At 47.5% G+C, this 23,727-nt stretch overlaps 2 protein-coding genes and 1 pseudogene across 7 annotated transcripts; 2 read left to right on the forward strand and 1 right to left on the reverse strand.

Annotated features, from left to right (window-relative positions):
- Positions 1–4,763, reverse strand: part of LOC136524648 (uncharacterized) — a 5,858-nt pseudogene extending 1,095 nt beyond the window's left edge.
- A 6,466-nt stretch (positions 4,764–11,229) lies between these two features.
- Positions 11,230–15,919, forward strand: LOC136520816 (uncharacterized). Its single transcript, XM_066514474.1, has 5 exons — positions 11,230–11,617; positions 11,743–11,933; positions 12,987–13,227; positions 15,219–15,355; positions 15,456–15,919. Exons 1-5 carry the CDS (start codon positions 11,347–11,349, stop codon positions 15,681–15,683), a joined length of 1,068 nt encoding a protein of 355 aa, XP_066370571.1. The 5' UTR covers positions 11,230–11,346; the 3' UTR covers positions 15,684–15,919.
- A 48-nt stretch (positions 15,920–15,967) lies between these two features.
- On the forward strand, positions 15,968–20,542 carry LOC136520815 (calcium and calcium/calmodulin-dependent serine/threonine-protein kinase). Of its 6 annotated transcripts, XM_066514472.1 has the most exons (8): positions 15,968–16,279; positions 16,833–17,600; positions 17,687–17,741; positions 18,579–18,689; positions 18,813–19,045; positions 19,673–19,880; positions 20,018–20,077; positions 20,204–20,542. In XM_066514472.1, the coding sequence occupies exons 2-8, from the start codon at positions 16,906–16,908 to the stop codon at positions 20,390–20,392; spliced, it is 1,551 nt and encodes a 516-aa protein (XP_066370569.1). In that variant the 5' UTR covers positions 15,968–16,279; positions 16,833–16,905; the 3' UTR covers positions 20,393–20,542. The 6 variants fall into 6 exon arrangements, with proteins under 6 accessions (XP_066370569.1, XP_066370565.1, XP_066370568.1 ...); XM_066514468.1 differs by having other exon boundaries at positions 18,579–19,045; XM_066514471.1 differs by having other exon boundaries at positions 16,882–17,600; positions 18,579–19,045.
- The last annotated feature ends 3,185 nt before the right edge of the window (positions 20,543–23,727 follow it).

The following is a 23,727-nucleotide window of genomic DNA, read 5'->3' on the forward strand; positions in this document are numbered from 1 at the left end:
CGTGACGCAATACCTGCATGCCTTCAACAACTTGTGTCGCTATGCTCCCGACATGGTTGACACAGATGCTAAAAGAATAGCCAGTTTTAAGAGGGGTCTCAATCCAAAAATGATGAAGCATGTTGGTACCAACAATCGCGTCAGATTCAATGACTTCATCAACGACTGTCTGAAGTAGGAGAAGAATAACAACGCCAGCACTACAGCCAAGACACGCAAGAGAGCCTTTGAAGGTGGGCCGTCTCAAGCTAGAGCACCTATGGGAGGTCGTCCTCCATATCGCCCATCGGCACCTGGCGCTAGATTCAGGCCACCTCAGCCAAGAAGTCAGAATTTCTGTGGACCTCAAAAGCCATACAAGATGGCAGTACAGCCCAACAAAGCAGCCGCAACTGCGGTACAAGATAGTTCCAAGGGAGCTGTGGGATCTGCCGGGACAGTAAGAGGACCCTGCTATAACTGTGATCAACCCGGCCATTTCTCGAGGTTTTGTCCGTACCCGCCCAAGAAGAAGCAACAGACTTATAATGCTAGAGTGCATAGTACAACAGTGGATGAAATTCCAGAGGGAGAGCCCGTCACTGCTGGTAAGTTTCCTGTCAACGAAAACCCTGCAGTTGTTCTATTTGATTCTGGATTATTGCATTCTTTTATGAGTCAAGCATTTGCACAGAAACATGAACAACTATGCACAGAATTGGGTTATGGGTACCGTATAAGCTCAGTAGGGGCTGATGTTTTGACCAACCAGATGGTTCAAGGGGCAACCCTTGAATTAGGTAGCAGGAAGTTCCGAGTGAACTTGATAGTTATGCCTGGGTTAGTCTTGGATGTCATTATAGGGATGAATTGGATGAAGGATTGGGGAGCAGTCATAGATACTAGAAGTCGAGTACTTACCCTTAAGGATCCTCTGGGTGAGGGTACTTTCCAAGTACCGTTGCCTCGGAGAACAGACCTGATAAGTGTTACCTATGCTACGGCAGTTATTCCTATTCATCAGATTCCGGTAGTATGTGAATTCCCGGACGTATTCCCGGATGAGCTACCTGGTCTTCCGCCAGATAGGGAGATTGAGTTTGGAATTGAGCTAGTCCCCAGAACAGCTCTGATTTCAAGGAGGCCCTATCGGATGCCTCCAGATGAGTTAGCTGAGCTGAAGAAGCAATTAGAAGATTTATCAAAAAAGGGGTTTATTCGGCCAAGCAAGTCTGAATGGGGATGTCCCGCTTTGTTTGTGAAGAAGAAGAAAGAGGGCACGTTGAGAATGTGCGTAGATTATAGGCCACTCAATGCTGTGACCATCAAGAATAAATATCCCTTACCACATATTGATGTTCTGTTTGACCAATTATCCAAGGCCAAGGTGTTCTCAAAAATAGATTTGAGATCTGGTTATCATCAGATCAAGATTATGCCACAGGATATACTGAAAACTGCATTTTTCCCCAGATACGGGTTGTATGAGTATCTTGTCATGTCTTTTGGCTTGACAAATGCTCCTGCATACTTTATGTTTTTTATGAATATAGTTTTTATGCCAGAATTGGATAAGTTTATGGTAGTATTCATCGATGACATTCTGGTATACTCCGAGAATGAGAAAGATCATGAAGAGCATCTGAGAACTATCTTGACCAGATTTAGAGATCATCAATTGTATGCTAAGTTTAACAAATGCGAATTCTGGTTGAAGGAAGTTCCTTTCCTTGGTCACATTCTGTTAGAGAATAGAGTTTCAGTCGATTCAAGTAAGGTGCAAGAAGTTATGAATTGGAAAGCACCGATTACAGTTCCTGAGATTAGAAGTTTCTTAGGACTAGCCGATTATTACCGTCGCTTTATACCAGATTTCTCGAAGATCGCCAAACCGATGACAAGCCTCCTACAGAAGGATCACAAGTTTGTGTGGACAGAGGAGTGTGAAGCAGCTTTCCACACTTTGCGGAAACTGTTGACCACTGCTCCTGTTCTAGCACAACCAGATATCGAGAAACCATTTGATGTGTTTTGCGACGCATCGAAGACTGGGTTGGGTTGTGTTCTTATGCAAGAAAGGAGAGTCATAGCTTATGCATCACGTCAATTGAGAAAGCACGAGGTCAACTATCCAACACATGATCTTGAACTTGCTGCAGTTGTGCACGCCCTAAAAATTTGGAGACATTATCTACTTGGTAATGTGTGCAATATTTTCACGGATCACAAGAGTCTTAAGTATATCTTTACCCAACCAGAGCTAAACATGAGATAGCGCAGATGGTTGGAATTGATAAAGGATTACAACTTGAATGTGCAATATCATCCTGGTAAAGCCAATATAGTGGCAGATGCTTTGAGCAGAAAGTCACATTATTTAAATGTGCAGCCATTACTTGAAGATGGGTTCGATCTAATGCATCCTGCTGTGTTACATAGTATTCAGATTAGTTGCTCTTTGGAGAGTAAGATAATAGAAGGCCAGAAAACCGACAAGGGAATATTCCATATCAAAGAGAAAATAAAAGAAAAGTCGTCTCAACACTTTAAAGTAGATGAACAGGGCGTGTTGTGGTTTGACAACCGTCTTGTGGTTCCCAAGGATCGAGAGCTTAGGAATAAACTCATGGATGAAGCTCACTTTTCTAAGCTATCTATCCATCCCGGAAGTAGTAAGATGTATCAAGAACTAAGATCTCGCTATTGGTGGACCAAAATGAAGAAAGAAATTACAGCATATGTTGTCAGATGTGACACATGTTGTCGAGTGAAAGCAATTCACATGAAACCTGCCGGTATATTGCAACCCTTATCAGTCCCTAGTTGGAAGTGGGACGATATAAGTATGGATTTTATCACGGGTTTGCCCACTACTAAAAAAGGACATGATTCGATTTGGGTAATTGTGGACCGTCTTACGAAGACCGCTCATTTCTTGCCTGTCAAAACAGATTATCGACCACCTCAATATACTGAGAAGTATATCGCAGAAATTGTGAGGTTGCATGGTATACCAAAGACCATAGTATCTAATAGAGGCTCACAGTTCACGGCCCACTTTTGGGAACATTTACACAAAGGCTTGGGAACTAGTTTGATTCGCAGTACCACTTATCATCCTCAGACAGATGGTCAGACTGAACGAGTAAATGCTGTTTTGGAGGATATGTTAAGAGCCTGTGTATTGTCTTCCAAGGGATCATGGGAGTCATGGTTACCGTTAGCTGAGTTTTCTTATAATAATAGTTATCAAGAAAGCATCAAGATGGCCCCATTCGAAGCTTTATATGGCAGAAAATGTAGAACACCATTGAATTGGATCGAGCCTGGTGATAGAAGGTATTATGGCATTGACTTTGTAGAAGAAGCCGAGAAGAAAGTTCATATTATTCAGCAGAATATGAAAGCAGCCCAATCACGTCAGAAAAGCTATGCAGACAGAAGAAGGAGACCCCTTATGTTTGAAGTTGGTGACTATGTTTATCTGAAAGTCACGCCAATGAAGAAGAAAAGGTTTGGAATCCGAAGAAAGCTTGCCGCGAGATTCGTAGGACCATACAAGATCTTGGAACGAAGAGGTCCGGTAGCCTATAAGTTAGAGTTACCTGAAACAACGAGTACCGTTTTCCCAGTTTTCCATGTATCACATCTCAAGAAATGTTTGCGTGTTCTGGAGGAAAGAATAGAACCTCGAGGTATTCGACTCAAATCAGATTTGGTGTATCGTGAACAACCAGTCCGAGTGTTAGACACGAAGGAACGTGCTACTCGGAATAGTGTGGTGAAAACATATAAGATACAGTGGGATCATCATGATGAGGGAGATGCAACTTGGGAAACAGGAGAGTATCTACAAAAAGCTTATGAAGAATTTTATAACAAATGGTTCGTAACCCAAATCTCGGGACAAGATTTTTATAAGGGGGGAGGGCTGTAGCACCCCGGTGTTAAGCCTACATTTAGGCACTGCAAATCACGCATATCATGCATCATCAAGCATCCAAATCATACATGCCTAATCGTGTGAATAACAATTGAAACATTGCTTTGAGACATCTGAAACATGTTGTGAAACCTGAATGTTGCATACCTTTGTTAGAATTGTTTTGCCCTGATTTTGCTTGATAGGTTAGTAGAACTTGTTTGGTTATGATTGTAAATCATCTAGAATTGTTTATCACAATTTTTGGAGCAAGGTTTGTATTTGAATTATTGCCAAATTTTGCTTTAAAAATAATTCTCCAAAAATTAGGGTTTGAGTCAAAATTTACTTTAATTTTATAATTCAAAATCTATAATAACTTGGACATTGGTCTTAAAATCAAAGTTGTAGAGGATAAAATTTTGAGCAACTTTTATTTTTGGTCCAAAGTTTGAAACTGCTTTGATTTAGCCCAAAATTTCGTTTGAATGAAAAAGGAATTCAAATTAATTTGAAAAATCTTGTTTTTACCTTCGTGGGCCTTGCGCCTCACTTCTCGGCCCAGTTCACAAGCCGGCCCGGCCTAGCTCGGCCTCCCTCCCGCGCGCCGCGCGCCGTGCCCCGACCGCGCTCAGGCGATGGCCACCGTGTGGCGACCGTACGCCGGCGCCGCCCGCCGAGTGGCGCTCCTACGGGTCCCACCGCTCGCTCGCCTTGCTTAAGCTCCCGCCAGCGCCCCGCTTCTCCCCACTCGCCTCATTCCGCTCGCTCCCTCCTACTCGCAGCAGGCAGCAGCAGCCACGGCGCAGCTCAGCGCCGCCGCGCCCTTCGCCGCCGCGTTCCACCCCAGCCACCGCACCATTCCCCGCCTTCTCATGCCACAAGCTCTGCCATCTCGCACGCCACGCTGTTGACCCGCTCGCCTCACGTATCGACCGGAGGTGAGGCCTAGCCTTGAGTTTTCCTTCACGCCGTCACTCGTCGGAGCTCGGCCACCGCGCACGCCTCCGTGGCCAGCCCTGCTCCGCCTTCCTCTCTTCCTCTTTTCGTGCGCACCGTGCCCGCCTCGCAATGGCGAAGCTCGGTCGAGAGCCGAAGTCGCCGCTCCGGCCACCATTGCGCCGGAACGAACGCGCACCACCACCATGCAGCGCCACCGCGCGCCATGACCACCGGTCACCTGGCTCTGGTGGTCCTCTAGCCATGTAAGTAGCACCAGCTGGTGCGCCTTCCCTTGTGGAGTCCGTAGGTAGCAACCACACCGCCGGCGACCTCACCGCCGGTGAAAATCCGGCCGGTCAGGCCATCCCCTGCCTCCGGTCGGCTGACCAGTGGGGCCGGTTGACTCGCTGGGTCCCGCCTGTCTGTCTTTGTGGAGCGGTCTTGGGTACCGATCCGGGTGCACCCAGCGTTTTCGTCGGCTGGTTTTCAAAACGATTTCTAAAATGATTTTCAGAAATGAATTAAATAGCTTGTAAAATGTAGATCTCGAGTTATATGGCTCCAAATTTGTTGAGACAAATTTTTCTAGGTTCCTTATCATCAGATCTACTTGGGAAAAATTGTGCATGTCATTTTTGAAATACTTTGTTGTAGAATTTTATTTAATCATGAATATTGCTGATAACTTGAAAAATTTGTAGAAAAATCCATAGGCTTCAGAAAAATATGACTCCAAGCTTGTTAATCTTCTTATGTCATGGCTTTCCTAGGAAAAATATGTTTCATGCATGTGCTGTGGAAAAATTTTGAGGTGTAGTTCAAGTACCTTTAATGGCTGATTTTTGTTATTTTTGCTAGAGAGCAAACTTTGTATAAAACATGCATGTGATAATTTTTGTATAGTCATTGTATGCTATGAAGAACATAGGAAAAATACTAACTCTGTTGTTTGACACTTTTCACAGTACAAAGTATTTTCATGTACAAAATCATGTCATAGCTTGTGATTTTTGTGTAGGCTAATCCACTCATTCAAATATCATGAAAATCTGATGGTAGACTTCTTAGGGTAGTACTATGCTACTGTAATTTTCTCAGATTTTTATAAGCACCAGAAATATAGATTGCTGTTGTAGCCCTAATTTAAAAGGAAATAAAATAATCCTCTTTAATACAAGATTAGTTAATAATAATATCTTTGGTGTATCTTTGAAGCATTTGATAAGATGTGTTGACTTAATATATTAGTAGTAGAAGAGAATGCAGTAGATGACATGTGCTTGTAGTATAGTTTCTTGGATGATGTTGACTACCTTGCATTTAAACATATCCATTGCATTCATCTCCTTCGATGCACCGTTTGCATAATCACTTACGCGCATTGCATCATACAGGATCGCAAACCGAGAACCCCATCGTCATACCCGAGGAGCCCGAGGAGCAGCTCGAGATGCAGCCGTAGGAAGTGCCAGAAGCCGACGAGGAGGACGTTGAGGAACTCCCAGAGTGCCTCGATCACCGTCCGAGCTCCTTCGAGAGAGGCAAGCCCCGGAGCATTTTTCTCCCGGTTTGCAATTATTTAATTAAATGCTTTACTTTAATTGATGCATTACGTTCAGGAGTTGTTTGCAACCGTTGCTGCATTATACCTTATTTACCTTTGTTATACTATATCCTTGTTACCTTGGTATCCGCAGTCGAGTCAATGCTTAGCTGGCTTAGACCGGTAGAAGTCGGATGATTTCCTGTCACCTGCGAGCTATAGGTGGTTACCTGGATCTGCTTGGATGACTATGAAGTCATGGTATAACTAAGTGTTAAATGAAGTTAAGACTGGATGGAGACCTGCAGAGTTTTAGACTGTAGTGTTTCCGTCTGTGTCGATTAAGGACCGACCGTTGTTGGGCCTCGAGTCATGTTGAACGCATGCCTTACATTTAGCTGGCCGAATAAAGTACCTTCCGACCGCGAAGCTGGGAGATTTTTCGGGCCAAGTAGATTGCCCGCAACGCACTGTGCTGGAGCAGGTGTGGTAGGACACGGGGGCGGGATGATAAGACCAAAGTGCAGTCGGTCGACCCCCGGGTACATGTGGTTCCTAGCAAACTCGAGATTCCTGGAAAGTTGACTCGGTGATCAATATCTCACTTTAGCGTGTGAGTGAGGTTTGTGTAAGGAATAAATCACTAGCTGGTTAGGAATCGATTCGAATCGCCATCGCTCCTAGATAGTGAGCACTTGACTTGAGTTACTTCATCGTAGTAAATGTTTTTGGAACACTTGGACAGTTATAATGAATAGGACAGTATGGAAGTTATTTAATGATCGTTGGTTATCATTATCTGCTTAATCACATGTTTACTCTAGTATAGGTGCAAATCTAGTCGACAGGTTAATAATAATTAACTTGGCAAAAAAAATGCTTTTCTAAAGGTTCTCGAAATGCTAAAAATGCTTCTTTTTACAAATGAGTCAGCTACCCTACTATAAAGCCCTTCATAATCCTTGGTGTCATTTATTTTTGGTTATGTCGGGTAAGTCTAGCTGAGTACCTTCTCGTACTCAGGGTTTTATTCCCACTTGTTGCAGATGGGCAGATGTATTACGGCTACTGTATCAACTGCCTTTATCCTGCGATGGGTGATGCTTAGAACCATGGGCATGGTCATTCCTTACGTCTCATCTGATGCTTTTGTTGGAGATGATCATTCGCTGGCACTATATTTAAACTCCGCGTGAGTGTGTGTGGTTTGAACAAATGACTTCCGCTACTTTTATTCGAACTGGTTTTGTAATAACTATGTTGAAACTCTGATGTATCTGAGATCGTGAACTTTTATGTAATTTGTGATGGTGACCGCTAAACTTATTACGATCTTGGCTGGAATGGAAGTTGGTTTGAAATCCTTCGTGATTTCACGGACTACCGGGTTATACGGGCTTAAGTTTGCTAAATCGTCTGCTCTGGCGGATGATTTTCTTACTTAATTTCGTATAATTGGTCGGTTCTGTTACAAGGGTTAATTATAGATAAGGGTCGCTTACTTAAGGGTCAAGTAAGCCTTGCTTGGGAGTCAAGTAAACATCTCTATATAAGGAGAGGAGATGTATCAATCTAATGAAGCAAGAATTAAAAAGGAAATCCCTTCTCTCTTGCTCGGCCGTGGGCAAGGCCCCCAGTCGGCCTCCAGCCTCCCTTGCATGAACAGTACCCGTGGGTACTGTAGCGTCGCCGCCTCTCCCTCTCAAACCAAGCAGCCACATAACAATTTGGTACCAGAGCCCTTGCCGATCATGGCCTCCTCCGCTGCCCTCACGTCCGCATCCTCGGGAGCGCCCCTGACGCTGGAATCTTTGGCCGCCGACGTGGCTGCAATTGCCTGCAGCATGGTGGCCATGCAGGCGACCCTGGCCGCCCTCATTCCACCACCTCCCCCTCCACAACAACCGGCACCACCACCACCTCCACAGCCGTCGCAGTCGCAGGCGATCTTCCCCTACGACATGCCCTAGACCAGCGGCATCCTCTACGGTGGGGTGGATGGCCCCCTGTTCCACGGCGGCAGCCTGCTGCCGACGCTCTCCGCCGCATCGCCCTCGCTGGACAGCACCAACGCGGCGCCCTCGGCTGCCGCACGGGACCCGCCGCCACCCAAGTTCTACAAGTTGGAGTTCCCGATGCCAGGTTTCGATGAGCCAGCATCGGATCCCTTCGCGGGGAAGATGCTTACCCGCTAGGTGTCGGCTGCGGTGCGGCTGCAGGCTGCTATGCGCGGCCTCCTAGCACGTCGGCAGGTGCAGGAGATGCGCGATTTGCAGTTGATTCAGCCCTGCACCCTTTCGCAGCTCCTCCACCTCGTTCTCCATCGAAAGCCCTCCGCTCTTCTCTATGCGATGCCGACTAGCAGCCGTCTGGCGAGGAGAAGGCGTGGGGTCACCAGCGAGAGCGCACCGCGTAGCGCCGTCGCATTTCGCCACTGGCTGCCACGAGGGCACCTCCGCTGGTCGCTGTTGCGACCACTTCCAGGTGGCCATACACATGCACCCCTTTCATCTACATGGTGTCCATGGGATCTAGGAGGCTGTACACATGCAGGTTTGGCGTGCAGATAGTGTCGGCGTGCGGATGGTGTCCACCTTATGTTCAGGAGTCAAAAAAATAAAGAGTCACAGTCCATTTCAGGTTGAGAATAACAAAATAAGCCAAGATGTAAAAGGCTTGTTTTTAGGTGTTAGGAGTCGAGTCAGCGTTATAAGTTTGTTAGGTTGCAGCTCGAGGACGAGCTGCATGTCCAGGTGGGGTGTAGTGTTAGAGTACATCAGGGGCCTATTGGGCCTGGGTTGGCTGTATAGCCCATTAGTGTTAGGGTTAATTAGAGATAATGGTCGCTTACTTAAGGGTCAAGTAAGCTTTGCTTAAGAGTCAAGTAAACATCTCTATATAAGGAGATGAGATGTATCAATCTAATGAAACAAGAATTAAGAAGGAAATCCCTTCCCTCTTGCTTGGCCGTGGGCAAGGCCCCCGCCGGCCTCCAGCCTCCCTTGCGTGAACAGTACCCACGGGTACTGTAGCGCCGGGGGTACTGTAGCATCGCCGCCTCCCCCCCAAACCAAGCAGCCACATAACAAACCTACTCAAGCATTTGCTTTGTACCTATCCGACAAAGCAAAGGTGTTCAAATTTTTTTTATTGGATATCCCTTTAAGGCACTCATATGCAGAGATAAGATGCTCTGGTCCAGTACAAAGTTTATCCCAACCAAAAATAATCCAGTCTCCAAACTTATTAATAGATGAACACTAAAAAAAGGAAAACCATGGAGAAAGACAAATGTGTAAGCTGCTCACAGTGGATCCTTAAATCGTATGAGCATATATCCATCTGATGTAAACAAATAAATAAACCAAACCTATTAAGAGGACCAAATGGCAAACTACTAATCTCTGAACAACATTGGTAGCTAGGACTAGCAAAGCAGTAATCGGATATCACGAGAAGGGCAGGTGATGCAGCAGTGCAGCACAGTGACTTGGACCTTGGAGGTGTCGAGCCAGGCAGTGCATGGAAATAGGTGGCAGCTGACTACTTATATGTTTGCATTGCAGTGAACATATTCAGCTTGTTTATTCAGATTTAAGAATCTAGGCACAGAATTCCTGAACTCTCTGCAGTGGTTCAAGCACAGAAAAAATAAACAAACCAAATAAGAAATGAAGCAGAGACATGAAGGAGTCCAGATCTATATAAGCTTATGTTGTTCTGTTTGTTTTGTGCTAGGAGTGCAAAATTATTTCTGAAGGGGTCAAGATCTATATAGGCTTATGCTGTTCTGTATGTTTTGTGCTAGGAGTGCAAAATTATTCCAAACACTCCTAATCTCAATCTTAATATAAGGTTACAAACTCAGGGATACACTAATGACCTTCTCGGTGAACTTCCCAACCATGAAGAAATAATAAAATACTGCTGGATGCATTAATGACCTTGTCAGTGAAACGTAAGTAACAGGAGCGCTGATCCATCCTACAGGCTAATTGATGAAACATTAGTAAATGCGTGGAGCTCACACAGATGGGGAAATAACTACAGTTCAAAAACTACAAATAATACTTTACGTCTTTACTACAGCACCATGTGCACACAACCTTGGTAAATTTTTGAACAGTAACGAAGATGTCTTCAGGATATCCCAGTTCCATTTATGGACTTGGCTACGGTATCTAAAGTATGACATACGAAAATGAAGATATCTGATCGGCCTCAGAAGCTAAATATGATTTCATCTCTAAGGGTCGTCTACCCAGGATATCTGTTTTATTTAGAGTGCAAAGCAATCGCTTCCTTTCTTTAATCTAACACAACAAGAATCAAGAAGCTCGATCTCAAAGTCCTAAATTTGTCATAGCGAACTTGATTCACAAAATGGGATGGAGATTGGACGGAGAGTACCTAGAGTAGGCGACGGTGCTGGAGTGTCGAACCCGCCAACCCAGATTAGGGTTTGGCGTCGGAGGAGGTGTTGAGGCAGCCGGTGGACTCGTCGACGGAGCTGCAGCCGAGGTGGCAAAGAAGGAAGCGAGGAGCAGGTCCGTCGGCGGAGCCTGCCGCCAGTTGTCGCCGGAGGCGGCGAGGCGTTCCGCTGCAGCGTCGCGGATGTTGGTGATGTGAGCGAGGCGCGAGCACTGCGGGCGACTGCCGGTTTTGGTGGACAGAAGCGGGCCTCTGCTAGTGTCCAGTGGGCCTTGAGCCCACCAACGCTGTTTTTGATTGGAGGCTGCCACTTGAGCCCACCAACGCTGTTTTTGCGGAGCGGGCCGAGTGGGCGCGCAGGCAGGCCCTCGCCACTTTCATCCCTAGACGGACTCGCCGCCGCCCCGTCGGCTGTCGTCTTCGTCTCCCCTTGCCCAATCCCAGCCCGAGCGAGCCAACATCCCAGACGGAATCGATCCGACGCTAACCTAGGCCCTAGGGTTCCGTCCGTCCGGATCCGTGCTCGTCGATGGGGAGGGAAGGCGTGGTGGCGGGGCCGGCGGCGGAGGGGAGTAAATCGCGACCGGAGTGCATCAACTCGTCCAACCCGTACCACGAGTGCTCCGACTACTGCCTCCGCAAGATCGCCGAGGCCAGGCAGCGCCTCGACGACGAGCTCCCCGACTCGTGGAAGCGCCCGCCCGAGCAACGCATCGTCCACCCGGACTGCATCAACGCCTCCAACCCTTACCACGAGTGCTCCGACTACTGCTTCAGGCGCATCGCCGACGCCAAATCCGGTGCGTGCGGGTGATTCCTTTCCCGTTAATTCGATTCGTCGTGAACCCCTTCTATCTATTTATTGCTTAAAAAAAATCTGAGTGTTGATGGCTGCTTACCGTGTGTTTGGTTGACTTCTCGTTAGGACTCGAGCGTGGGGAGGGACAGCCACCAGCTGATGTGGCCACCGCTGCCCGCACGTCCGATGCCGTGGAGCAGCAGAGAGCTGAAGATAACGATGCCGACGAACAGGAGGGCGCAGGCGCAGGCGCGGATGATGGTTACCCGCAAATGACGGAAAAGCAGAAGAAGCTGTTCGAGCTGCGGCTTAAGATGGTATGGCGAATTGCTGATTTCACGTCTCATCTACCAACTGTCGGGGCTGTTGCCACGCTGTTTGGTATATTGATTCATGCGAAAATTGGTTGCGTAGCATCGAAAGATCGCGATCTCCATATAATACCACTGAAAGTTTGCGCCCCGTAAAATACCACCGAAAAGTTGCACCGTGAACTGAAGTAGCATTCCATCAGCTTTTGTGTATAGAAACGTTAACCTGACCTTAAACCCAAACATGAAATTACCTATTTGCCCTTACCTTATCCTATCTCACTCATCCGAGACCGAGACAGAAAGCATGCACGCGGTATGCTTGGGTCTGCCGCTCGCTCGCCCCTAACGCCGGCCGCCGCAGGTGTCAGCGTGCGGCCACCGTGGGCATCTCGCGCTGCCTCCGCCGGCCACCACGCGGGCCTGGGCATCCCGCGCTGCCTCCGCCGGCCACCGTGGGCTCGTTGGCGCGGCGTGCATAGAGGTAGGCGGCGAGCGCGACGTCGGCGGTGGCCATGGCACCGAGCGTCGCGTGCACCGCCACGCCGGCACGGCGCAGGCGCCGGGCGGCGGCGGTAGCCACCGCAGGAGCTAGCTCAAGGGCCGCGGCCAGGAGGCGCTTCGACCGCCGGCACCACGCAGCTCGGCCAGCGTGTCGCTGATCTCCTCCGGGAGCGCCGCGTCGTCCTCGGTGCCGTTCTCCCTGGCCAGGCGCCGCAGGCGCGCGTCCTCCTTCTCCCGTGGCAGCCTCAGGCGGACCAGCTCGGCTGCTGCTTCTACCCCGGCGCGGACGACGCGTGGGCGAGCTCCGGCCCTACCGTGCCCCGTTCACCGCAAACGTCGCATACGCGATCACCGGTCGGGGGTATTTGTGTCCCAGATAACAGCTCCGTCACTTCATTTTAACAGGGTGCTACTTTCAGTTCATGGTCCAACCTTTCAGTGGTATTTTACGGGGGCGTAAATTTTTGGTGGTATTTTACGGAGATCGCGATCTTTCCATGCTACACAACCAATTTTCCCTTGATTCATTCGTTTTGTTGATGTCACGTTTCGCAGAATGAAGCGCGGAAAGCGAATCAGCAGGCAATGGTTGCCGAGAAGAAAAGGATGGAGCCTCGCGGTGAGAGCCGAGGTGTTTCTAAGCAGAAGTGGCTAGATGACAGGAAGAAGAAGATTGGGAAGCTGCTGGACTCCAATGGGCTTGATATGTCGAAGGCGTACATGCTCGATACACAGGAGACAGCAGAGGCCAAGTACAAGAAATGGGAGAAGGAACCGGCTCCTTATGGGTGGGATGGTGAGTGAGTTCAATCCTCTACCGTACACATATGTCTGATTTGTAGAGAACATTGTTTTGTTGAGATAACAGAAAATGCATATATTGGTGATGTTTACTGGATGGCTTCCATAGTTTTTACGGCGGCGTGGCGAGGCGCGGCGACCCACCACCTTCACACCTTTACAGCGTCTATGGCGCGCGGCGTGGCGACGCCATACACACATCGGCGTGGCGAATACATACATTATAGTCTAGGATATTAGAAAATTATATTGACAAATGGTAATGCAAATGTAGCTTAAAAGGTATAGTCTACAATATTAGCAAATCAAAATAGCAATGTAAATATAGCACAAAAGACATAGAACTCTCTCATCTCTCAAACTTCCAAATCTCTCATCTCTCAAAAGTCGTCCCATGCATGCTAACTCAATCGTCTCGGTAAATCAGGCCCAGCCCACTACCATCATCAATATATAAACGAAATCAGAAACCCTAGAGACTCCACCCTCTCTCCTCTCCTCACTCCACTCTCCAGAGCGACGGCGCTCAAGCGCGACTCCTCTCCTCCGCGCGACTGCGCCCGAGCACGACTCCCTCTCCCCGAGCGACTCCCCCTCTCCCCCAGCGACGGCGCATAGGACCGCGCCCCTCTCCCTCCCCCGCACCCTCCCTCTCTCCCACCTGACCGCGCCCCTCCGACGGGAGCCAGCTCCCTCTTCTCCCTCTCTGACCGGTGGCATCAGCGCGTGTGGAGGCCGGATCCGGCGGCGGCGAGGCCAGATCTGGCTCAGCTGCCTCTTCTCCCTCCCCGAGCAGCACGGATCCATGGCGCGCAGGGGCGGCCACGGCGGCGCAGCGCAGGAACCCTCCACCGACGGCGGGCTCGCGGTGTCCTTCCACGGCGACGGCTAGCTGGTCGCGAGCACGGGGGCGGACGGAGGGCGACCGTCCCGGCGGACGGCGGCGGCAGCTCGGAGGGCTGCTTGCGGTTGCGTCTCGGGCTCGGTCTCGGAGGGCTCCAATCGGCCACTCGGCCTATACAGGTACCCTCACGGCCTCACCCTCACCCTCACCGTCTATTGCGCCCGCCACAGCGCACAAAGGCGCCACAGGACGCCAAATCGGCGCCACGGGGACGCCACGGCGCTATGGCGGACGCCATACACGCCGGAGCCGTGGCGTCGCCGTGGCAAGAGCCAGAAAAACGCCACAGCGATATGGCGACGATATAGCGTCGGTATAGCGACGCCTTAACAACTATGATGGCTTCTCTGTTGTGTGTTGCTTAGTCTTTGATGAGTTTCTTCTCCATTCATTTAGGATTCAGGATGCAATGTTATTCATGGTTGGTTACTTGGTTTATGACAACATTAGACTAAGTGTTATAGTACTTTCTCTGTTATTCATGTTATAGGAACATATCCAAACTTCCAATTCCAAAGAGAAAGAAGTAAATCCTGTGGAACATAACTTTTCTTGGCAAAGCTTATTGAATAACTATCTCAGTCCATCCTGCATATGTGTAGTATAAACCAGAAAAGTAAGCTAGGTTCGAATGTATGGGGGAGATATCTCTGTGTTATATACAATAGGTAAAAATGCTTGTTATTATGTTGCTGCTATGTATAGATTGCAAACATGTCTTGCTACATAATAATATAGGTTTTTGATACTAGCAGCAAACAAACAAACAACAACAAAGCCTTTTAGTCCCAAGCAAGTTGGGGTAGGCTAGAGTTGAAGCCCAACATGAGCCCCTAGTCACGGTTCAGGCCTTTTCGATACTAGCAGCAACGTTGTTAAATTATTTTTTGAAACAAACGTTGTTAAATTATACACTTGTTGCCATAGGAATCTCTTCTATGTCTTTTCAAACCAGATGTTATGAGTAAGCACTGTTCCATTTTTTCCATGTGCATAGCATGCCATACATCTTGAAGTCTAGATGCACCTTTATTTATTTGGGTCTTTGAGTTGCATCTGAGAAATTGTGCTTATGCTTTCAGTTTTCAATCAAAAGACCTTGTATGATGCATACAAGAAGAGGACCAAGAATATAGAAGTTGACATGGAGGCTTACAATAAAGCCAAGGAAGCTGATCCTGAATTCTACCGTGATGCCTCAAGTCTCCAGTATGGGAAGGTACTGCTGCCATCGTGCCATCACATCACATCAACAAATCCTTGAATGTCCTTCTGGAAACAAGTCCTCAACTGGCTGCTTTGTGTTTTGCCTTGCACAGGTGTCCAATGTCCCAGAAGAAAATATTGACAAAATGGTCAAGGAACTCAAGGAGCGGGAAGAGAAGCAGAAATCGTTCAGCAGGAGGCGCAAGTTCAACGAAGACAAGGACATTGACTCGATCAACGACCGTAATGAGCACTTCAACAAGAAGATTGAGCGTGCCTTTGGCAAGTACACGCTCGAGATCAAGAACAACCTCGAAAGAGGTACTGCCTTGCCGGACTAAAACCTTACACAGCAGCAATCTTCTGGCGTTCAAGCTAACCGCTCAACTAGAGGCGAGTGCCCCTGCTGTTGTTTCCTTTTTCTCGTGGTTACTTGTATGCTTGTAACTTGAGGCCACAGTTCCATTGTGACTTGTAAGAAACCTGAACTGGGTTGTAATGACACGAGGCTGAAGCAATGTACAAACAGTTGTGTATGCATGTGAGCTGAATGGAATGATTGATTTGTAATGGTGTATATACCGCGTCCTGGTTTGTGTAATTTAAAATCAATTCTGGGACATTGAGAGCGACCTCTGTGTGTGTCTCTACATAGTATATAACTACTGAGGCAGACACCCTGAAACAAACCTGAGAAGAGAGGAGACACAAACCGAGGTAGTCCCTCTCCCATTCTCTTCGTTCTCCTTCCTCGTTTGTCCGAGGTCCTGCAAAGCTCCATCACTTACTTTGCATTTCCTTCCTGCGTTACGCCAGCTCTCCCACCGGCAGCTCGGCAGAAGCGAACCTCTCCCACCCGCTCGGCAGAAGCCAACCTTGACGACGACCTGCTGGTGCTTGACGCAGAGTTTGTGCTTGTTGATTTCTTCCTCGTCAGGTATGCTGGTGCTGCTTCATCAATTCTTTAATCTTTAATACAAGTATAAAAACATGGATTGTTTCTTCAAACAAAAGGTTGCTTATATCTCTGTTTAGCCTCACCGAGTGAAGACCAATTCAAAGTAGCAACCAGGTCAACAATAACCTTTGTAGCCTGTCCTCCACTTCAAACCGCCCATTTTTAAAATTCTTGTCATCTTGCCATCAGCACAAAACAAATCCTTAATGGGTTTATTCCATTTTGTTGGTTGTTGCACATGTCACTTTCTTCTACCATCACCATGTTCAGCACCCCCGCGTTACTCTATTTATATGCCCTCATACTCTCTCAGCTTGCTCCTACATTAATCATACACAAGCTACTTATACAATATATGGTACGTCCCTTTCTACTACCAACTACTATACTGCTCCCAGTTTCTGCCCTGTTGTTTCCCAATCTTCCTTCTTGTTCCATCAAAACACATGCTCTCTTTTCTGTTCATCCTGCACTTACTGCTCTAGTTTTTTTCTTGTACAAACACCCTGATTGTTTGCTGCCTCCCTACCAGCTTTCCAGTTCTTGTGGTCTCCCAATCAGCATCTGATACCGGTATTCAGTTCCTTGCATAAACTTGCCAGGCAATGTCCAAGACTGAGAGCAGAAAGCTGTCCGATGACTATGAAGTTGTGGATGTCCTTGGCCGAGGCGGGTTCTCGATAGTGAGGAGGGGAGTGAGCAAATCGGAGGGGAAGACCCAGGTCGCCATAAAGACCTTGCGAAGGCTTGGCCCGGCCATGAACGGGATCCAGCAAGGGTCAAAGGGTGGCCTTCCGATGTGGAAGCAGGTATCCATCTCTGACGCCTTGCTCACCAACGAGATTCTCGTCATGAGGAGGATAGTTGAGAACGTCGCGCCGCATCCGAACGTCATAGGCCTGCATGATGTGTACGAGGATGCGCATGGCGTGCACCTGATCCTGGAGCTGTGCTCTGGTGGTGAACTGTTTGATAGGATAGTGGGGCGTGACCGGTACTCGGAGTTCGATGCAGCAGCTGTTATTCGTCAGATTGCTAAGGGGTTGGAGGCTCTTCATAAGGCAAACATCATACACAGGGACTTGAAGCCAGAGAACTGCCTCTTCTCTGACAAGAATGAAGATTCCACGTTGAAAATCATGGATTTTGGTCTAAGTTCTGTCGAAGATTTCAGCGACCCAATTGTGACTCTGTTCGGGTCGATAGATTATGTTTCGCCAGAAGCTCTCTCAAGGCAAGATGTTTCAGCTGCAAGTGATATGTGGTCCGTTGGGGTAATTCTATATATTCTGTTATCTGGGTATGTTTGATCAACCTTCCTTGTGATTCTCCCCTGGTTTGATTTCCTGTTTATATCCTGATGAATTTCACTTGGTGTGATTACAGATGCCCGCCATTTCATGCACCAACTAATCGAGAAAAGCAGCAAAGGATACTGCAAGTAAGTCTTACTGTGGCTAGTCTCTGGACATCATGTTGCTCCATTTGAGTTCATAGCTGTTCAGAATTATCCTGCCTTTTCATGTTTCATGTGTTCACAGTTTGAGCATTCCTACGACCTGATCTGACATAAGTAACACGTTGGCTCACTTGTAGTGTAAATAGGAGCCAAATTAAATTCTATGAAAATACCTTTTATTTGTTAACAAAACTATAATCATTTGATAGCACATACCATATGTCATAGTCATGAATGTAGTGCAGTTTAGATTTCCATTCACTTATGGTATTAATGATATATGCTCTTCCAACCTAAATTACATTTAAAAGAAGAGAACCTAGGTGGGCCTAGGTAAGATTTTGGAGCAATCGTTTCATAGCATGGAAGCAGGCCTCTCAATCAATACTGAAGAACTGCCTTCTTCTGGTAGCTGTTGGCAGTCATATTTGATCTGTCCTATCTGTCATTCTGTTTTAAAGGCCAATTTCCCTAGAGGTGTCAAAGTACTAGCACCTAAACAGACCTTCCTGTTGGCTTGGGTGTACAAATTGTTCTTGATACCTTGCTATGTCCAATCAAATCGCTCAGGGAAATACAAAAAGGTAAGTTAATATGGACATAAGATCAGAATAAGGCAACCCAACCTCTCAAAAAGGAATTGAACCATTTTCTTGAAGAAGTGAGGTTTCAAAAATCTAGAATTGTCTTTGGATTACATGATGGTGTACTCTTAACTGCTTACATGTTTCAACAAAGATGGCGTCACTTGTCTTAAGTTGCTATCCCTAAATCTGGAGGTTTTGCTCTAATGATGTGTGCTCTTCATTCTCCTTTCAGGGAGAATTCAGTTTCCAGGACCATACATGGAAAACAATATCTTCATCAGCCAAAGAATTGATTTCCAGGCTTCTTTCTGTTGAGCCTTACAAGAGGCCAACAGCAAGTGATGTCTGTCCCATGCTTTTTTTTTTTCTTCTCTTCCATCCATATTGCCATATTGGCCAATCCGAATTACATATAACTGTGCTTATTAAAGTCGCGGACCTTGTTGTCTTGCATCATTTGGACCAGCTTCTGGGGCATCCTTGGGTGATTGGAGACTGGGCAAAGCAAGACCTCATGGACGCAGAGGTCATATCAAAGCTGCAGAGGTTCAATGCTAGAAGGAAACTGCGGGCAGCGGCAATCGCAAGTGTCCTCAGCAGCAAGGTGGCGTTGAGGACAAAAAGGCTGAGGAACCTTTTGGGAACACATGACCTGAGCTCAGAGGAGCTAGACAATCTGCGGGCTCATTTCGCACGAATGTGAGTATATAAGGAATTTGTTTAGTACTCGAGTTTTGATTCTAGCACTCATTTAGCAATAACACGAGGTTGAACTGAAGATTATAAACTGTTCAAAATGTGTCTAGATCCATATTCTCCGGAATTGATTTTAAGCATAGAATTACCTGTACTTCGTGAGGGAAGTGCATAGTAATTGGTAATCATGATGTTTATGTTTGGCGTGTCCTTGACCTATCTACATGGAGTTATGATCATTGAGAAGCTGTAGCATTATAAACATGATAGTGTGCATTCTCGAGTTTTGCACGAATGTCAGTATATGAGGAATTTGACCCCTTACTTTGTACTTGGTTTGGTACTCGAGTTTTGATTCTAGCATTCTTATTTAGCAGTAAGATGGGTTGGCGTGAAGACTGTAAGCTGTTCAAAACGTGCCTTATATCCATGTTCATGATCACTGAGATCTCAGAAGCTGTAGCATGAAAACATGATAGTGTGCATTATTGCTTCCTTCATTCGCCGGAGAAATTTCATTATACAGCAACAAGCAATTGTTGCTGGCAAAAATGAAATCTTCACATAGTTAGTTCTGAAACCTTTTCACTGAAAAGAAAAAGAACACCTGGTATGCTGTGCCGAGTGTAGATGTGCGGATGGCGAGAACGCGACGCTGGTGGAGTTCGAGCAGGTGCTGAAGGCGATGAAGCTGGAGTCGCTGGTCCCTCTGGCGCCGCGCGTGTTCGACCTGTTCGACAACAACCGCGACGGCACGGTGGACATGAGGGAGATCCTGTGCGGGCTCTCCAGCCTCCGGAACTCCCGCGGCGACGACGCGCTCCGGCTCTGCTTCCAGGTGATGACAATTGGAGGACGCTTTTTTCTGCATACCAAGCAATAATCACTGTCACTCTGATTCATCATAGCGGCCATCGAATGGCTGTCCGGTGACGACTGAGATACTGAACGACTGAAAAAAAAATGACGTGTCAGATGTACGACGCCGACCGGTCCGGGTGCATCAGCAAGGACGAGCTGGCGTCGATGCTGCGAGTAAGAAGCCCGTCCTTCCTCTACGATATGTTCTGATGATCGAGTTTGCATTGTGCCGGAGATAGGTGTATGGCATGCAGGTGCAGGAGTTGTGTTGTGACCGCGTGCTTGGTGTTGGCGTTGCAGGCGCTGCCCGAGGAGTGTCTGCCGGGCGACATCACGGAGCCCGGGAAGCTGGACGAGGTGTTCGACGAGATGGACGCCAACGGCGACGGCAAGGTGAGCTTCGACGAGTTCAAGGCGGCGATGCAGAGGGACAGCGCCCTCCAGGACGTCGTCCTCTCGTCCCTCCGGCCTCCGGCGCCGGGGCAGTAGATGTAGACGGAGCGAGAGAGATTCAGCCCAGTCCAGCAGCTCGTTCCCTTCCCTTCCCACGAGAACACCAACAACACAACAGCATTGATCAGTACGGCACTGTACGGAGTATTAGCATCATCAATCAATCATGTCTGAACTTTTCCTTTTCCTTTTGTTGCTTGTCCCGTTGTCCGGTGGAAACGCGTGGAGAGCCTCGATGGATCCATCCTACTAGATGGCTGTGCTGTTGTGTGTTTCTGGAGCCCGGGACGCATCGGTTCGCCCGATGCTGTGTTCATGGCACTGGCAGCAGGCAGCAGCTGTGGTGACTGGCCGTGGCCGGTGGTGAGTCTGCCTACGGACAGCGTCGTTCTTTGCCGGACACACCCTGCGTTTGGAAGCGTGCACGTTTCGTGGGCCTCGCGAGAGTAGGGAAGACAGAGCAGGCCCATGGAATTCTTTCTCTCTCTTGGCGCACCTGGGCCGGGCTGTAGTACTTGCCGCAGGCGATGGGACTATGGGAGGGGAGAGAAGGTGGGCTGGGCCGAAACAAAATAAAATGTAAAGAAAGCGTCAGAGGCCAGCTGGGCCAGCGGTTGGCACGGTCGTACTCGATCGTCGCCCAAAGCAGCGTGTATGCAATCCGTCACGGTCGTCTGGTCGTAATAACCGTAATAAAAAAAATAGTGGCCACCGGGTTTTGTGCTTAGGCCCTGTTTAGATTCCAAAAATTTTCACCTCAAAGTGTCACATCGAATCTTGCGGTACATGCATGGAGTACTAAATGTAGACGAAAAACAAAACTAATTGCACAGTTGGATGAGAAATTGCGAGACGAAACTTTCAAACCTAATTAGTCCATAATTAGACACTAATTGCCAAATACAAACAAAGTGCTACAGTAGCCAAAACCAAAATTTTTTGCCAACTAAACGCGCCCTTAGCAGCCAGGGAAGTGAGACATGGTCACACTCGGCAGTTTTATAAACAGTCCTGTTCTATGGCCCTGCTTGGATCTTCAATTTTTAAGAATTTGGATTTTGAAAATTTGGTGGGATCCAAACAGGCTAGTTTTTACCCAGTTTCTTTTGCCAATTTTTGCTAGATCTTTAAAAACCAAGAAGCTGTTGATACTCAGCTTTTGCTAGTTTCTTGTGACCCAAAGAATAATAAATCATGTATAAGGGGGATCCAAACACCCTGGCTCGTTTTTGTTTAGAATCCAGTTTTTATAAACTAGAAATAAGAACTGTTTTTAAGAATTCGAAACCGATCAAACATGGCCTATATAGTACGTATGTGTTTCATTTCAGACCTTTCTAAAAAGGAGTATGGTACAACTCTCGTTCCACGTCACGTTCTTGTCGTTTCGGGAACGTTTCATGAACATGGATATAATAATATAATAATACTCCTATATGCTGAGCAGTGAGCGCCCAGCGTTCCAAAAAGATGATGATGCTGTCATGCAAGCAACACAAGCACGGGCCTTGTTTAGGTTGTAAGTTTTTCACTTTTTCTTCATCATGTTAAATTTTTGGACACATACATGAAGTATTAAATGTAGATAAAAAAAATAACTAATTACACAGTTTGATTGTAAATTACGAGACGAATCTTTTGAGCCTAGTTAGACCATAATTGAACAATAATTATAAAATACAAACGAAAGTGCTATAGTGTCAGATACTAATTCCTATCCTTAATCTAATAAGGCCACGGTGAAGTTTGGTCGGTGGTCCCCCGATCCAATCGCAATCCGTGGCACGTGATGGACAGGCACATGGTGGATGTGAGGCCGTCTTTGTACTTTGCCGCCGGGTCGGATCGGGTCGTCGGCGCGGCTCCCGGGGGCTCGAAAAGGCCAAAGGCTGCCTTTTCGTCCTTGCTTGGCTGGATGGAAAAGTTGACAACCACATGCATTTTTTTGATATGACACAACCACATGCAGTTGAGTGCTCCGGCCCACAAAGCAATTAATCTGTATATACTTATTCGGTATAATGGATAATAGCATTTTTAACATATATTTAGTTAAACCTAAAAATATTTACAGCTTTTTAAATATCGAATATTTTTTTGAATCGTGTGTATACTCGGTTTTGCTTGGCTGTGAGAGGAAAAGGAGGCTATTGAAACCGCCATCGGCAAGTAGGGCTGCCGACGAAGGATACCTTTTCGCAGCTGACGGCAAATTAAAGGCAAGCATGTGTAGATCTTCACGAGTCACGACCACCACGCCATGCGCTTGCACGGCTTTGATCAGAGCGCCTACTTTTCGCTTCGCTACACTGCATCATGGGTCGCAGATCGATCGACCTTGCTCGTCCATGGCATGGCCCATGGGTCAGCATCACATCACACTCATCAGTTTGCAGCGCGGGCGTGGCCGGAAAAGAAAAACCGATGCAGCATCGGGGTTATATATGGGTGGTGTTGTACTAAGCATGGCCCCGCTTTGATTTCGGGCTTTATTTGCCTAAACTAAGGAAAACCTAACGCCCATGCACACTAAATATCTATCCCCAATAATAATAATTCTCTACAATCACTCAACTTAGGCCCTATTTGGATCTAAAATGCTAATTATTAGCATCTTAATTAGCTCCTTTAGATCCAAAAGTCTAGCTAATAGTGTCGGTGTTTCGGATCACCGGCTAGTAAATTTGTATCTGCACGTCTGACCTAGATGGTGTGCTCGGAGGACACAAGGATTTATACTAGTTCGGGTGGAATGTCCCTACGTCCAGTCTGCTGCTGCTCGTGGTACCGGCACTAGCTTGTAGTAGGGGTTACAAACGGGCGAGAGATAGAGAAGTTCCCAAGTCTCCGGTGAAAAGATCGAATGGAGTCGAGTCTTGGTGAGCTCGTTCAGCTGTGTGTTTGTTCACCGTCCCACCCCAACCGTGTGCTCGTGCTTCCCCTTTTATAGGTGAAGGGGAAGGCGCAGGTTACAGAGAGAAAGAAGGAGAAAAGCGAGGAAGAAGAAGGCTCTAGGGCCGTCGGGTCCTTCTTCACCTTCATACGGGTCCCACCGACGATGTAGATGATGATGGGGACGGCTCCACGTCGGGCTCCTGTTCACCACTGGTGCCATGCCCCGACATCATCAGCTAGTCATGGCGTCCCATCCTGTCCCAGCGGACGACGCGACGAACCGACATGTCAGTCAGTGGTCGTACGGGGAGTAGGCAGCCCAGCGACCATGCACCTATCACTGTTGGAGATGTAAACCCCCGACCGTAGCCTAACGTGGCCATGGGTCACGTCGAGATGTTCTCGCTTCCTTCCCGGTGTCAAAAGTTTGACCCCGGGGTCGTACTCTTAGACCCGTAGTGGTTGGAGGCGGTACG

This window comes from Miscanthus floridulus, chromosome 18, assembly GCF_019320115.1.
Source record: "Miscanthus floridulus cultivar M001 chromosome 18, ASM1932011v1, whole genome shotgun sequence".
Lineage (NCBI taxonomy): Eukaryota > Viridiplantae > Streptophyta > Magnoliopsida > Poales > Poaceae > Miscanthus > Miscanthus floridulus.

Excerpts from the sequence above, each read along its gene's own strand:
- LOC136520816 (XM_066514474.1), top strand. The coding sequence starts at position 11,347 with ATGGGGAGGGAAGGCGTGGTGGCGGGGCCGGCGGCGGAGGGGAGTAAA. Across the intron at positions 13,228-15,218 it reads GGCTCCTTATGGGTGGGATG|TTTTCAATCAAAAGACCTTG; the intron begins GTGAGTGAGTTC and ends TTATGCTTTCAG. Across the intron at positions 15,356-15,455 it reads CAAGTCTCCAGTATGGGAAG|GTGTCCAATGTCCCAGAAGA; the intron begins GTACTGCTGCCA and ends TGCCTTGCACAG.
- LOC136520815 (XM_066514468.1), top strand. The coding sequence starts at position 16,906 with ATGTCCAAGACTGAGAGCAGAAAGCTGTCCGATGACTATGAAGTTGTG. Across the intron at positions 17,742-18,578 it reads AGCAGCAAAGGATACTGCAA|GGAGAATTCAGTTTCCAGGA; the intron begins GTAAGTCTTACT and ends TTCTCCTTTCAG. Across the intron at positions 19,046-19,672 it reads CGGGCTCATTTCGCACGAAT|ATGTGCGGATGGCGAGAACG; the intron begins GTGAGTATATAA and ends TGCCGAGTGTAG.